At 37.0% G+C, this 15,292-nt stretch overlaps 1 protein-coding gene across 14 annotated transcripts in view; it reads right to left on the bottom strand.

Moving 5' to 3' along the window:
- PCNX1 (pecanex 1) overlaps positions 1-15,292 on the bottom strand; it is a 91,666-nt gene that overhangs the window by 44,620 nt on the left and 31,754 nt on the right. For 5 of the 14 annotated variants that reach the window (XM_071744525.1, XM_071744528.1, XM_071744538.1 and 2 more), the window contains 4 exons: positions 13,756-13,888; positions 9,033-9,205; positions 1,646-1,736; positions 18-75 (listed from right to left, as the gene is read on the bottom strand). In XM_071744525.1, coding sequence (XP_071600626.1) covers positions 18-75; positions 1,646-1,736; positions 9,033-9,205; positions 13,756-13,888 — 455 coding nt within the window. The remainder of the gene's footprint in view (positions 1-17; positions 76-1,645; positions 1,737-9,032; positions 9,206-13,755; positions 13,889-15,292) is intronic. The other 9 variants (XM_071744533.1, XM_071744534.1, XM_071744539.1 and 6 more) reach the window with 4 other exon arrangements.

Genomic DNA, 15,292 nt, shown 5'->3' with positions numbered 1-15,292 from the left:
AAATAAGAAAAACTTACTAGATCGTGTGGATAAAAGCGAACTGAGGTAGAACTCGATACGTGAGAGTCCGTGTCACTACAAGAACAGGGGAAAGACTTCATATTATAAAACTACATTTTATTTCAACAGGCCACTCATTTTCTAGTGTCCCAAATTTATTTTGACTCCTCAAAAATCTGAAAATACTTCATATTTTTCTTCGGTCACATATACTAAATAAAAGCATCCGCTTAGCCTTGTGTACTATGGTAAGTTCTGTACTACAGTAAATACAATGTTTAAACACATGTCTAAAGGAGTTCAGAGTCCACTGTGTATTCACACAGTTTCTGTGAATTCTATGCTGTTTCTATCAAGGTCCCATAACCACCAAAAATAGTATAAACTTCTCGAGTATACCGGTTTACTTAATGTTAAATAGCTTCTGAAAAACTTAAGTTTAAATAAACTTGAATCTCTGCTGAGGAGCAAAATTACTTTGCAATTTCCATTCATTAGAGATGAGGAGAAATTTTTCTTACTGTACGAGAGTCCATATCCAACCACTGCCTTTTTCCCCAATTTTGGATAGCTTTTGGATGTTTGCTTTCCATGTAAATCACATGGCTGTAAGACTTGTATCAAATTTATGCAACTTTGCTTCAGTTCCTTGCCTTAAGATAAAAACATTCTTTGTTATCAATTTTACTTCACTGCAACTCCAGTACTAAATCTGAGATCCAATTATTTGGATGTGGCCAGTTTGTTCCTTCCATTAGCACATAGAAATTCATAACAGCAGCCATCAGCAAAGCCATTGCTTCTGGAACATGCAAGCAGTAAAGGCAGGCAGTGGCAGCTTTGTGCAAGGAATATAGAACTTTAATCAAAGTTCAACTCTACAAAGGGCTTGCACACTTTTCACAAGAATGATTTGAAGATGGGAGCTTTTATATTCATTACTTCATCGTTCCAATAACTATTCCACCTACACGTGGTGGGAATTGGTAGCAATCAACGTGACACAATAGCTTCAGAGCAGTTCTAGGTAGTGAAGTTGTTGGGTGGCCAGGGGGATGGGTGCAGGAGGTTTTGGGTTGTTTTCTTTTCTTCTGCCTCCTGTCCTTTCAGAGAAAGAAAGGGCATTTTTCCAACAGCAGATTAACTTTCCAGTATGTAGCTGGCTATTTCAACCATAAGCCAAGTTTGAACCTTAGGTTTGTTAACACTTCCATGTATTGTTTCATGCCATCTATGAACTTAAGAACAAATTTATCAGTTTACATTTGCTTCGTAATTGGAAGTTTATTTGTAAATAAGTTAGAGTCATCATAGTCAACAGCAATCTAATTCCCCAAAACCTAGTTTAAGTTTTTTAAGAAGTAAATACTTTCTATAAGCCAAGAAAAACCACATTTGTCCTGTTTGGACATTTACTGCTTATGCTAACAGCAGTTTTCATTTTGTGGTTTATTTAAGTATAGAAAGTCATTTATGCAATTTGTATTATCTGCTAGGGAAAAATCACTTAGGTTTCCAAAGTAAAAGTCAATATTTTATATTGATTTCCTGGTCATCCATACTAAATATAACCTTTTAATCTAAAATCAGACATTTTGTTGCAGTAAGACAAGAATCATCACTCTTGACTGGCCTTCACACACACCAGATGTTGGATGCTCTTCTTGCAGCTGGCTCAAAGTTGACAAGTGACATGTCGCAGCCCCCTGTCTCGTAGAGCGTAGAACTGAACTTACCTATTAAAGAAAAGGTGAAAAGCAGGTCAAAATTTCACCACATTTCATTCCACTGGCACTAGTTTCTATTTATTAACTTTCATCTGAGATCAACTGAGAGATCTAAATTTAGTGTCAGAATATAAAAAGTGATTACACATTAATGTGTCACTAGTGCAGACAAGACAGTAGTTATTTCATCCTCTTTTACACCATTTTACATGACATACACAGTAAACTGCAATACTACATCATGAGTTTGTACTTCAAGATGTCACCATTAATGTAACAGAAGCACAATTCCTTTTTCTCCCCATAAAGAATAACCAGGTGAACAAGTTGAAATGCCCAGCTCCTACCCACCCCTCCCAACTCCAGAACATCAACATTAAGTAAATCATTCCCTATCAGTGTTAAAGAACCATGGCATTTAGCTAAGGCAGAGATTCCTCAAGTGTGCTGAATACAATTATTTTGAAAGGCACATGTCTATTTGAAAAGAAACACACAGAATGAAAGAAGTAGCCAGAGATGCTTCCTAAGTTACAACTCTAGTAAATGGAAATGGCAGGAAAAGGAAAGGAAATGACAGGCAGTGGTTTGTTCCACAAGCCAGAAGCAAATGCTTCAGTGGAAGAACACAAGGCTGCAAACTAACTCCTCATTTGCAGTTACTGGAACTGCAAACTAACTCCTCATTTGCAGTTACTGGAACTTCATTAACCATAATTTCCTAAAGATATTATTTAAAACTTCAAATGAACAGTACCAAGCTATTCCGAAAAAATATAATTAACAAAAAAGTAACGAAAGATTATAACTCAACTGATTAATTACCTTACTCACAATATGGTATTTTTACTGTGCCTTTCTCCCACAATAGGCTGATCAGAGAGATAAGCACTGTAGTTTCCCCTGAAGGCCAGGTTTAATAGATTTCAGTTCTGAATGCAGGAAGCTGATTTTGAAATTGTGATCTCATATAAAGCCTTCTCCACCTTTTCTGACTCCAAAACCTTCTTAAGCCACACTGCAAAGCATGCAATATTTTAAGATCCACTCATATCCAAAAAATCCCTCTTTGGAACTCTGAAGAAAAACTGTCTACACCTCAGCTGCGTATCTCCTAGCACCACTTCTTCCTGTTACTACATGACAATGAGCAGACCCTGGAGAAAAACCTACCAAGATCAGAGCTTCCTATCTTTACCCTTGCTGTAAGAATCTATCATCAAAAACATTGTAACAGAAGCAGGTTTCGGTGGCTTTTTTGTTAGCTTGTTTGTTGCTGTTTTTATTTGTTTTGGGTTTTTTAAGAAACACACTATGATCCTGATCCCACTTCCCTTCAGCTCAACAAAGTCCAATTTAGAAGTGTTTAAAAACGTAAAAACCCTCAACATGCATAATTAAAGCAGTCAAAATAAGGAAAAAACATTGGTATATTGAAAATAGTCTTCATAAAGCTTTCAGCCCCCAGAGAAGACACTTGAGACCAATGAGACACATAGTGCAAAGGATGGACATACATGCTAAGGCCAAGCATTGACAGGACATGGAACTACATGGCTCAGGAGTTCTTGTACAGCACACGTCAGAGCTCAGTAACACAACAGCTCTTTCAATATTTAATGACATCTACTAAAGGCACTTGTAAGGAACTGCAAGTATAAAGTTCACTTGTTATGGCTTTTTACTCAAGAGTTATAAAATATCCTTCAGCTTGCTAAGCATACTGTAGTCAGCCTGTTACTGAAGTGTAAAATTCAAAGTAATGCAACACAATAGGAATCATCCTCCCTACAACTGCTAAATAACCTCAGTTACACAGAGTTATTTCTCAACTGCATCAGTAAAGAAAGAATAAAAGTATCAACAGCAAACACAAAGGTAGAGACAGCACACTTAAAATTCTAGTCAGGACAAAATTATGCATAACTTATTATGGACAAATCTTTCCTGCAATGAAGCTTTTCAAGAGACAATCAAGTTTGGGTTAAATTCTTCATGGTTTTGTACTTTCTGATTTTTAAAGAAATGAATTTTTGGACACAGAAATTAGAATACACTAGTTGCAAGATCTAACTTCCCATTTTCTTGGGCTGAGATGATATAACGGGTATTTATTTCAAAAGCAGCTAACTGAGCTATTACATGTCAAGCCAGATGTCCACTAAGGCTCTCAAACTATGAAAAAGCTTCAGCATAAAACACTTCATGTCAGAAAACACCTACATTTCCCTTACAATCCACTCATCTTTGAATCTGTCAAAATTTACTGCATTTGTGTGGGTGCTGGAAATGCTGCATGGCTGTGGTGGGGTAAAACAAACCTGGCCAATAGAGACGTATGAAGAAAACAACCACTAAATTCCAGGTTTTTTACACACAGACTACAAAACGGACTCTGGTTTTGCCAATACTAGAAAATCACACATCCGTTCCCTCCCCATATATATATTTATTTTTAAATTTTTATTTTTCCTCATTGGAAGTTAGCTTTCCATCACAAAAAAGCATAGGTTCTCAACAAAACAAAGTTTCCTGACCCACCCCATTTTAAAATTTTATTTTTATCCATTTATTTCATCAAAAGGCTCTCCAGAACAGCCACAATTTATCTTAGGTTGAAAATATGATAGGTGCTGGTGAGGATGCAAACCCTAAGGTGTGACTGCAGGTTTTACAACTGAGCTCCAAAGCCCCATCAACTGAACACTCTGTAACTGTGCAACACATCCGCACCTCCAACCACAGCACTCAAACACCAATGAAGGATCTCAATACTCACAAAATTTAGTAGGTATCACAGACTGTCTTTGGTTGGAAGAGACCTTCAATATCATCCAGCCCAACCTTTGACCTTGGATATACCCAGCATTTCTAGTTAATCTAGTAATTTTCCCTCCCTCTCATTCCCAGCTCTCCCATAGCATCCTCTGAAATACTTTCAACAGCATCACACTGACAAAGCTTAAAAGGTTTATTTCTCTCATTCTCTAGGGACTGTAGTTTTATCAAGTTGTGAACAAATAGCAGACTCAAAAGTTAATTTTTCAAATCAAGAAATAGGGCCGATAACAAGTTTGATTCTAACTTCTCCCCCTGCTCTCAAAGAGAGTGTTGTTAAGTTCTTGGCAAATGAAGTCACCCAAACAATCTTCTATTTCAACAGATTACAAAAGCCAACAAAACCAAATCACTGCTACTAGGCACACAAATCCAAAATACATCTTTGTTCTGTCCCAAAGAGAGGAAAAGACAAACAGACGTCCTTTGAAACAAGTTCCTACACGTTTTCAAAAAGACAAAAAAATTCCTCATTGCCAAGTCCAGAGACAACCACGTAACAGTTCACACTGAAAAAACTGATGTTCCCAGAATTACAGGAATTAATGAAAGCAACAGGTGGATGAGCTTACACAGATGAAACCAGGAAGATTGGAGTGACTTGGTGCTCCCATGGTTTCCTCAGCCAAGTTACTTTCAGCACATTTCCCAATTTTCCATCTAAGAAATATGACTTTGTTTTAAACCTCTTATCAACTAGTTCTGAAGATTGCTAACAGTGTTTCACATGTTAATACTTTAAATCCTAGTCAGCAAAACCAAAGGCATCAGAATTTAAGTACTCTGCACCATGCAAGGAGCTACTGTTCCCAAATATCAAAATTGTACCTTTAAGTTGCGGTATGAAGACTTGTAAGTTTTCAGTTGGAACATGTCAAAGCAGTTAACTTTTTATTTATTTATAACATTGGTAAAAAGAGCAACTTACTTATACAGAATTCCACAGACTACAAGAGGGATATTTTCAGTAGGAATAATGGAAAGTCTGTATTTATTTTCTACTTACACCTTTGAAAATACTCCCCCATCTATCTCAAGTAGACTAAATGTACTTAATTGTAAAAAGGTACTGAGGATACCTGAGGATTCTATATTGTTTTAAATCAAGTAAGTGATCAGTGTATATTTAGATAAAAGTTTTGATCTGCTTTAAAATAGTTCAATAACTCTGAAAGATTATCACTTGCATGTAAATGATAAAACCAGAAGTCCAACCTAGCAGTGTCACTATACTGTAAAGCTCCAGATGACCAGGTCCCTTTAATCACAAAACCAATGCTCCTCAAAAAAAAAAAAAAAAAAAGACCAAACTAGACCACATCTTCTAGCTGAAGCCAAGAGGCTGTTATTTCACCCCAGTTACAGAACCGGGATCTCCTCTAGTAATTCAGTACATGAGCAACAATAGAAGGCACCAGTACTGCCACACTGGGCCATGTAGACTGTCAGTCACTTAAGTCTTTAACACTTAAAGTGTTTTTCCACTTTCTGTATTCATATGACATTAATCCTGACTACAATCATGGCATTTGGTCTGCCACCTTTCTGTCCTGCATTCCTCCTAAGATTTACCTCATGTTTATTGCTCTACATTAAGCTCACTTTCCATTTTTTCAAGTTCCTTGCCCCTCAAAAAACAACAACACAATTGATAAAAATCTACTTTGAAACTGGAAGATTGAAGATAATGCCTCAAAGTATGCCTTGCCTTACTCTCAGCAGAATAAAGATGACTGGACAGTCACCAGACTGAATATAGCCTATGTGTAACACAGTAAGGTCCACTCTTTGAAAAATAAAGCACCAGAATCAAGTTAACAGACACAAGTCTTTAAAGGAAACAAAAAAATTAAAATTGTGCCTCTTAAGTTGACGTCAACACAAATGGAAAGAAAGCTGAAAACAGACACTACATGATCAGTGCACAAAAAAGAAAAAAAAAAAACAGGCCTAAGTGTGTGGCTTTTAACTTAAATTAGCACATGCCCAGTTTGTTTTGCAGAAGAGCCGGAGGATGCTACTAGAATTTCAGTAATAAAAGAAATTCTTATATGCACTGAACAGAGATCTATAAACACCCACCTACTACCTTTGTCCCTTTTATCTGCAGTTGCTGTAGATCAGGTTTTTTTTTTTCCACATGCCCTGCTACTCTTGCCAGTATTTTTTCTGCCCTGGGCAGTTAAGGCAATTTCCACAGTGACAAAGAATTGGTCATATTGCTGATCAAAGCAACAGAGGCATCAGAATAGAAGTTCAAGAAAAAACTATCACTCTTCCCCAAATCATACACAGTCTGACGCAAACTAACAGGGTCATCTCTCACTGTAGGGTATTTTGGGAACACAGAGCAAAATCAAAAGCCCTAGACTTCAGGGAAAGAGAACACCAGTGATACACCCTGATTGAGGATCGAAAAAAACCAATCCCCAAACCACATCACCCTCCATTAAAAAAACCCAAACAAACAAAAAATAAACCAACAAAAAAACCAAGGAAAAAAACAACAAACCAACAATGTACCAGCTATAAGGAAAGATACTCTTCCTTTTTTGTCAGACCTGCTAAAGTAACCATGCATGTGTGAATTTGCACCATTTTGCCAGTATCCTACTCAAACAAAGAACAGTACGTCACACAAAGCCTGCTACACAAACCAGAAAATTCCATTTTCCTAAAATAATGAAAATAGATCTCACCTATAATAGCTACTTTCACACATGGAAAGCTTTTAAACAGATGCTCAGAGCTTCAAATCTGGAATGAATCCCTATATTATACATAGATTTTTTTTTTTAGTTGAGCAGATCCTAGAAGTTTATGCCTCTCAAAGAGAATGTGCTGCCTCATAAAACTCAAGTGCAGTACACAGTTCAGCAACATAAATTTCTGAAAACTCCAACACACACCAACTGAAATGAATGTGCCTTTCCAAGAAGTCTGAGAGGAATCCTGCTATTCTTAAATGATGCACTTTGGTTTCTACTACAACATAGTATTTTAAGTTATTAAATCTTGTATTCTATAAAACGTGATTGTATTATTTTGGGTAACACAAACCAAATCCCTCAAATTCAATAATGGTGGCTTTAAGAATAAATCTAAACATTAAATCTTGGATAGATATAACCAGCATCCTTTAGAGTTATGTTCCAGAATTTTTTTCAAACAGAAACGACTCCAAATTAAATAAACAGAAATCAGTAATTTAATAGCTTTTATAGTTCAGAGATACACACATGCATCAAGATGTCTTGACTTTTCTATCATCTCGAAACCAGTAGAGCTACAGACTCCAAAATAAATAATATTTGATAAGTAGATTGTTTGTATTTACCACAACTGTAAACCTCAGCTCATGTCAAGGGTTTTTTCAATTTTGCTGATATTAATTTTTTCCTTATACTGCAGCTAGAGAGCAGAAGAACATCAACTTGTTAGCCAAACTGAAGTAGTCCCACAGCCTGACAACTCTTGAAGTCTTCTACACCAGTGGCATATGACAATTCACTTATCTTTTAGTACTGGGTAACACCATGGTCTGAAACAAATGTTTTGTCAGTGTTGGGAGTTAACCTGCACTTTTATAACAGCTGACAGCTGCTCAAAATACAGTCATTAATAACTGTCTGTTCTAAAGATGCCCACTTTAATAATTAAAAGAAGAAATCCCCATTAATGCTGAAATCATAAGTAATTCAGTCCACGTATAGATAGCTGCAAAGATCCCTGACAGGAATTTTTCCACAGCAGACATCACTGTGTGGCAGGAGATCAGTAACTTATTATGACCATCTGAGCTTCCTTCTCCCTAGCAACATAAAAATTAGCCACATAAAAGTTAATAAATAGTTAAGAATACTACATAAACTGGACCATGAAGAATCATGGGGCATCATAAGGCTCCACGATTTGATGGCATTTCCTATAAAGTCCAGATTTTCTTCCAGACTGAAACTCCTAGATTAAGGTGTTCATGAGGAGCAAAGCACTCATTTGCATAAGGATCTCTTTTTAAACAGCAGCTAAGCAGAGACTCAGCTAAAACCAATCAAGAATTCCTGGGGACCACAACAAGAATTTTTTCAGGATCCAGATGTTCCTCAAAATTGGGATCAATCTTTGCCCAACTAACCTGCAAGAATGCAAAAAAAAAAAAACCCCAAAAAACGTATGCATGACACTTTACATTCTTCAACTCATGAAAGCTCACACCATTGCTATTTCTATCTATGCATCAACATCACTATTTGTATCCATGCACCTTTCAAGTGTTTCTTTCCCACCCTGCATTTGTCGGAGCATGAAAGGCAAAGAATTTACCAGCAATTAAGGCCTTCCAGCAAACGCACCTCTAAGATTCAGAAAAAACCAAAACTCATGAGAGCAGATTTTCACCACATTATTACCCACATATCTGCTGTATTAACACTTCCATGTCACCAAGGTTACATAAGGCCTGCATACCAAGTTCATGGTGCAAACTGCCTACAGCAGATGCAGTGGCATGTGAGGCTTCTAAGTGGACACTCCCATTTCTCACCAGCAAGGAGGCGCTGAGCACAGCTGCCTGGGAAGGGGGGCAGGATTGCACTCTGACCTGGGAGGAGGGCTGCTGGCCTTGCTGACCATCTTGAAGGCTAGGAGAAAACATGGATTGGGGACACATTACCAGGAAGAAGGAAAAAAAAAAAAAAAAAAAAAAAAAAAAAGAAGAAAGAAAGAAAAAATAAAAGTGCTAGAACTCAAGCAATGCAAGATGTTGAGTTTTAAGAGGAAGAACTTAACAGAGCAGAGCATTAAGAGGCCGCTTCCTAGGGTTAAGATAACCCATGATGTGTGTATAACAACATCTGGACACTGGATACACCAGTAATCTGGATACACAGTTCCTGTCCTGCTTCTTAGAAGCAGTATTGATTTCTACCACCTCAGCAAGTCATACTCAAGTATGTTCTGAAGATTAATTCTTAAAAGCAAATTACTCCTCAGTCTAACTGTAGACTGACCTCAGGCATAAGCTCCATAAAGCAGTGACTATTCCAAGTATTCCCAGGACAGTTAGGGTCCTTTTTGCTCACTGAGGTATGGACTTGGCCAGCTGTCTAGTTGGCTGTTTGGGGTTTTTTTTGGTCACAGCAACATCACGCTTCTTGCTATTAATCTGCACTCTAAGTACAAAATGGCTTTAAGCTTCGTTAGTAGCCACACACTAGTACACAGCTTTTAGATAACCAGTTAAACCTTTGGATTCAGAATTTTCTGAACATACTAATAAAGATTATAATAAATTATTAATTGGCAAAAGTTTTAAATCTATTTATGAAAAGCAAAAAAATTCTTCTATACCCAGACACATACCTTGCACCAAAAAACAGGTTTTACAGGTCAACCAGGCCTTCAGAGAAATTTGTAAACTTACTGTCACAAGCAAAAAAATGCTTGAAAATGTTAGTTATACCCTTCACAGCCTTCTAATTGCAGAACTATTTTATAAAGCTAGTTAGCTGTTACATTTTTAATAGCTTGATTAACATGAAACATGGCAAGGCATCAGAATACATGGTGCCTCCACTCATACCTCACATTTGGTTCGTAAGAGAAGTGTTATAATCCTTCATTTTGTGTACTTTAACAAGTTACATGCCAGTCCTTAGCTCTGGAATGTGATATATAATGAAATTATTTTTGAGATGTTTATTTCTAAATATTTTTAGAAGATATGTATATATGAATGGAAAAAATTTAAAATGCTTTTGAAAAATTATCTTCATCACCTATTGCTTTTAATATTTAACTGCTTACAGTGTGATGCTGTAGTCTGGCAAGTGAAGAAACTGAAAGCAAAATCAAGAGCTGAGGGGTTATATGTGATGTACTTGCTTTTAGCAATATTTTATAGATTATCTACTTTTCATGTTAGAGAACCACTATAAAACAGAAGAGGGATGTAAGAATAAGCATTAAGAGAAGCTCATGCAAAATAAAGCCAACATGCACACACAGCTCACGAGGTAGAAAACTGAAACTCATTACTGTCATATTCTAATATATCTGAATCTGAACTTTAAATTCAGTGTTTAGCTGCTGTAGACAAGGCTCTTGGTGAGCTGCCTGGCAACAGAAGCCCTAAGGAAGCTCACAGATGTGCCAACCTTCATTGCCTCCCTCAAGTATTATCAGCAGCACTAAAACCACACTAAACACTGCTTTCCCTTCAATAGTAGCTATATATCAAAATTGCCCTTTCAGTAGTTATCCTTAGCTATCATATTAAAAAAAAAAACCCCACATAACACTGATAGCACAGATATGCAAAAGCTCTATTTCTCTCTGCCTAAATAATTATAAAAATAAAATTCTCCTTCAGATAGTCATTTATGTTCTTGTATCAGACACCAAAGAGTACAACCACCGACTACTCAGGATGTCAATGCACACTTATTTTTAAAGTACCCAAAACACTGTTGACATTTAGGAAGGACAGAAGCAGGGGTGGTTGGTTGTTTTATTGAGGTTTTGGGGGGTTTGGCTTTTTTATTGCTTTAAGTTACCAGGCAAACCACTTTTGTGTCTAATTTAGCAAACCAGCATAATTTACTAGGCCAGGTTTTACTTAAGTGTCCATCATTGCCAAACACATACATGTATGACACCATTATTTCTTCTACTAAATATTCCACAGAGGAAGTGAAGAATATTTGTAATAATGGACTGGAAATTTAAAAACCTAAAACCAGGTAGAACTCAACAGAGTCTAAGCAAACACTTCCAATATGCACTTGCACAATATCCAATTTTATGCAGGAGTTAGAAGATCAGAAGATTAAAAGTTTTGCTGGCAAAAAAAAAGTAATACTGTTCAAAGTTGATTACCTGAAGTCATATGGATTAGCACTATCAGGAACTAGACCCAGGTAGCTCATCACCAGCATACACAATCAATGCCAGTTCAACTGGCAACTGGCTAAAAACATGTAAACATTCATGCCATTTCTTCTTCATACTTTTTTTTTTTTAAAAATCTTTCTTGGCATTTCTTCTTCCAGCAGTTTATAGAATTAAGCTACCCATATTAAGGAGGGCTTTTTCAGGCTATGCATTTAGAAATCTGAACAGTGATATACACAAAATTTTCAGATCCACAGTTGGTTCAGATCCACAGTTTGTGTCAAAAAAGTCTGAAACCATTTTAATGTTTAGTTGGACTAGAGCAATTGACTTTCACTCCAAAGGACAGCCATTTAGCATCATAAAAATGCTTTGAGCCAAGTACCCTAACTACTCAATTCTGAACATATGTTTATAATACAAGCATTTTTGATAAAATGTGTCATTATGTCAAAGAAAAGGCTAGAGTTTTTTATTATTATTTAGAAACAAATTTAGATAACTGGAATATGCAGAGAGAAAGCACAAGTTTAGAGTATTTGTTCCACTTTTTCACCCTTAAACATCTTGTACAATTAAGAAGTTACCTCTTCAGTTGAAGTTACCAACTTCAGTTCTCATGATCTCACAATGAAGTCCAGCTTAAGCCATGGGAACCTTAGTGAATCTTCTAAAATGTGAAAAGCTGAGGCTCTGCCTCAGAGTCCTTTATTTGCCCTACTCTCTACCTAAGAGAAAGAAAACTCATTTTCCCAGCTAATGTTGAGAAGTTCCAACTACTGTGCACAGCCTATACACAAAACTATACTATCCTCCTTTAAAAAAAAAAAAAAACCAAACAAAACCACAACAAAACAAATCAGAAACAAACTAATGCAATGGAGAGCAGGGCAAAAATGACTGAATACAGTTTTAGCAACCGTCACTGTGAAGTAAATCACTACCTTAAAGCTGAACAAACTATGTTCAGCAAGACCAAAAGCTTAACAAGAAATTATTTCAAATGTGATTAATACTGCATGCTGTACTAAACAGATAAAACACATCTACTTTGTCCCAAGCCTTGATACTGCTGAAGTCAGTTCTTTAGTCTGTTAGATTTTAGGGACCATCTTACAATCTTCCTGCCTGAGTAAAATTTAGGAACTTAGCCCTTGGTGGCATGATTTCTCACCCATCCTCTATGGTAAAGTATTTTATTTTTATGTGCTCAGTTTCTGTATCATTTTCCAGCTTAAAAAAATTACACATGCATTCCTCAAACACAAAAGCAGATTCCTCGTATTATTCAAAGATAGGTTAGAATATGAAGGAAGTTTATTAAGAACATAGAACACGTGACTATTCCTGCATGTTTATTACATAGGTGGAGGAAGAATTACTTCAGTATGTAAGGGGAGTGTTCCTTCCACTACAGACAACATTCTGCTAATCAGATCCTTCAACACTGCAGGCAACCACAGGTTAGGAAGATACAAAAAGCAAGTATAAAAACTTATTGTGGTTGTTTTTTCCACTGCTCAACGCTGACAGACCAAAGAGAGCTGCTGTACATCACATTTCACTAGGCTCAGTATTGTTAACAAATGGACCAGAGAAGGTTGGAGACTCCTGGGCTATGTGTCTGTAGCTCATTTTAAACACTGCCAAGGCATGCAAAGTGCCACACAATTATATTTAATCCTGAATAATTTTGTGCATCCTATATCAAAGACATTGCAACAAATTAATTTTTTCTTTTGCTGACAATAGCTGAGAATAGCAGGATGCTCATACCATGGTTTACCTGTATTTTAGATTTAGAACCTTTGTATTTGTGACTTAGCTCTTTAGAGTGTTACTAAATTTTGTTATTATGCTTCTCTTTCACTATCTACAGACATGAAAACTGATTACACTATTTGATAGTGCTTACTTTCTTCAATAAAAACAAAATGAGGAGGGATGAATAATATTTTTTTTCTAAGAATCTTAAGAGATTCTAAGAATTTCATTGCTTGAAATGAAAACTTCTGATAGAATTCTCAACTTCTTGATAAAAAACACCGAGTCCAGTTTTGATAGCATTAGTTCATGTTATCATATAACATGTTAGAGGACTGGCTATCCTGACCAGTTTGAAAGTAGTGCCACATAGACATGCACAATCCAACAAGCCCACAGTGACATGCAGTGACAGCTCGAGGAGGTTATGGCGGGGAAAGAAGTCAAAAGTGCTTTTCTGGCAACACTGGTGGGTGTGGGGAGAAGTGGTCTGCTGCATGCATGCTAAATATGGTGGAACATTTAGATACCCTACCTGAGGGGTGATCCGATGAGCAATGTAGGAGGGGTAGGGTTACTCCCTGCATTGTGCCGGCGTCGTACTGCCTGACGCCTAAATGTGCTGCGTTCACGGCGAAATGTGACAGTCTCCTCGCTGGCTTGTGCTGCTGCATCAAGACAGACTTTAGGTCAAATAAGAACCCATCCTAGTTATGTACACAGTTACTTAAGATGCCTTTCTTCCCCCTGACCCTCCCCAAGTTCATGAATTTGACTTGCAACAACAGAATTGCGTATGCGCAGACTGGTGAAAAAGCCATCGCACGAGGGGGGTCACGTAACACAATTATTAGGAAAAAATTGGGGGGGTTTGGGGGGGGTTGAGGGTGAGATGTGCCTGTTCTTGAATATACAGCTTACTGTTTGTGTGGTTGGTTGGTTGGTTTTTTAACCCCGGATCCAAATAACCAGGCTGAAAAAAAAAAAATTTAAAATCCCAAATCTCTTCAATTTGCACAGGGAAGAAAGAGACACAACTCATCTCATTTTTTCATTTAATAAATAATTACAAGAAAAGCCTTCAGGATAAACTGCAAGGGTTGGTCTGCCACTCCTCACCATAAAATTCTCTTCCCATTTTTATAATCTCTGCCAAACAGATATGGTTGAGGTTAATCTCATCACGCCTCCTAAGGGGACAGAGTTGCTTTTTTCTTTTCTCAAAAAGGATGCATGTTGCTCATTTTAGACTTGTTACACCATAATTTGGAGTAGAGAGTTGAGAACAACTAGGTTGTGAGGATTGGTGATTTTGATGTTTCAACTACAAAAAATTAAAAGTTTTGGTCCACTTATAAAGCAACACTGTAAAAAAAAAAAAACAAAAAAACAACTATGTACTCAAGGAAATCTAGGATTTCTTTTTCACTCCCCCCAAATCCATCTGTGCTCCCTGATCTTCACAGTCTGAACAACTTGGGATTTGGATGGCTACATCGTGTACCTACAGTGTCAGTCTTCCTCCTGAACCAAGGAAGCCAGAAACCAATTTGAATGAAGAGCACGAGAGAGCTCAAATGGGAAAATAGGTTTGGCAAAGGAGAAGAAAAAAAAACAAAACAAAAAAACAACATGACATGAAGTCAGTGCCAGGGGAGAATCAGAGCCTTGAATGGGTAGTCACAACTGGGGAGCCAGGAAGTCTGTTACTAGAGCAAGAAAAACAAGGATTTTGTCAAGGGAGCAATGCTTTCATATGGCAGAGGTCACAGGCAGAGTAGTCCATGTTCACTTATGCACATTTTAAATTACAACATTCCTGTCATTAAGTTTTCAAAACTTACCAGCAAAGAATCTAATGCTGGTCTACTACCTACTACTGCTGCATATTCCTGGCATAGCTCAAGCAATAAGGACTGCATGGAACAGTCTAATTGCACCCATGAACTACCTGTCATCAAGTGAACACTGTCTACAAAATCTCCATCTGTCATTTGCTTTAAAAGCTAAAAGCTACATGAAGAGATTACTTTAACACCAACATTAAAGTTACAGATATTTCAACACCAAAG

The sequence above is a fragment of the Heliangelus exortis genome, chromosome 5, assembly GCF_036169615.1.
Source record: "Heliangelus exortis chromosome 5, bHelExo1.hap1, whole genome shotgun sequence".
Lineage (NCBI taxonomy): Eukaryota > Metazoa > Chordata > Aves > Apodiformes > Trochilidae > Heliangelus > Heliangelus exortis.
The sequence above is the reverse complement of the archived record's forward strand: the minus strand, read 5'-3'. Positions and strand labels throughout refer to the sequence as shown.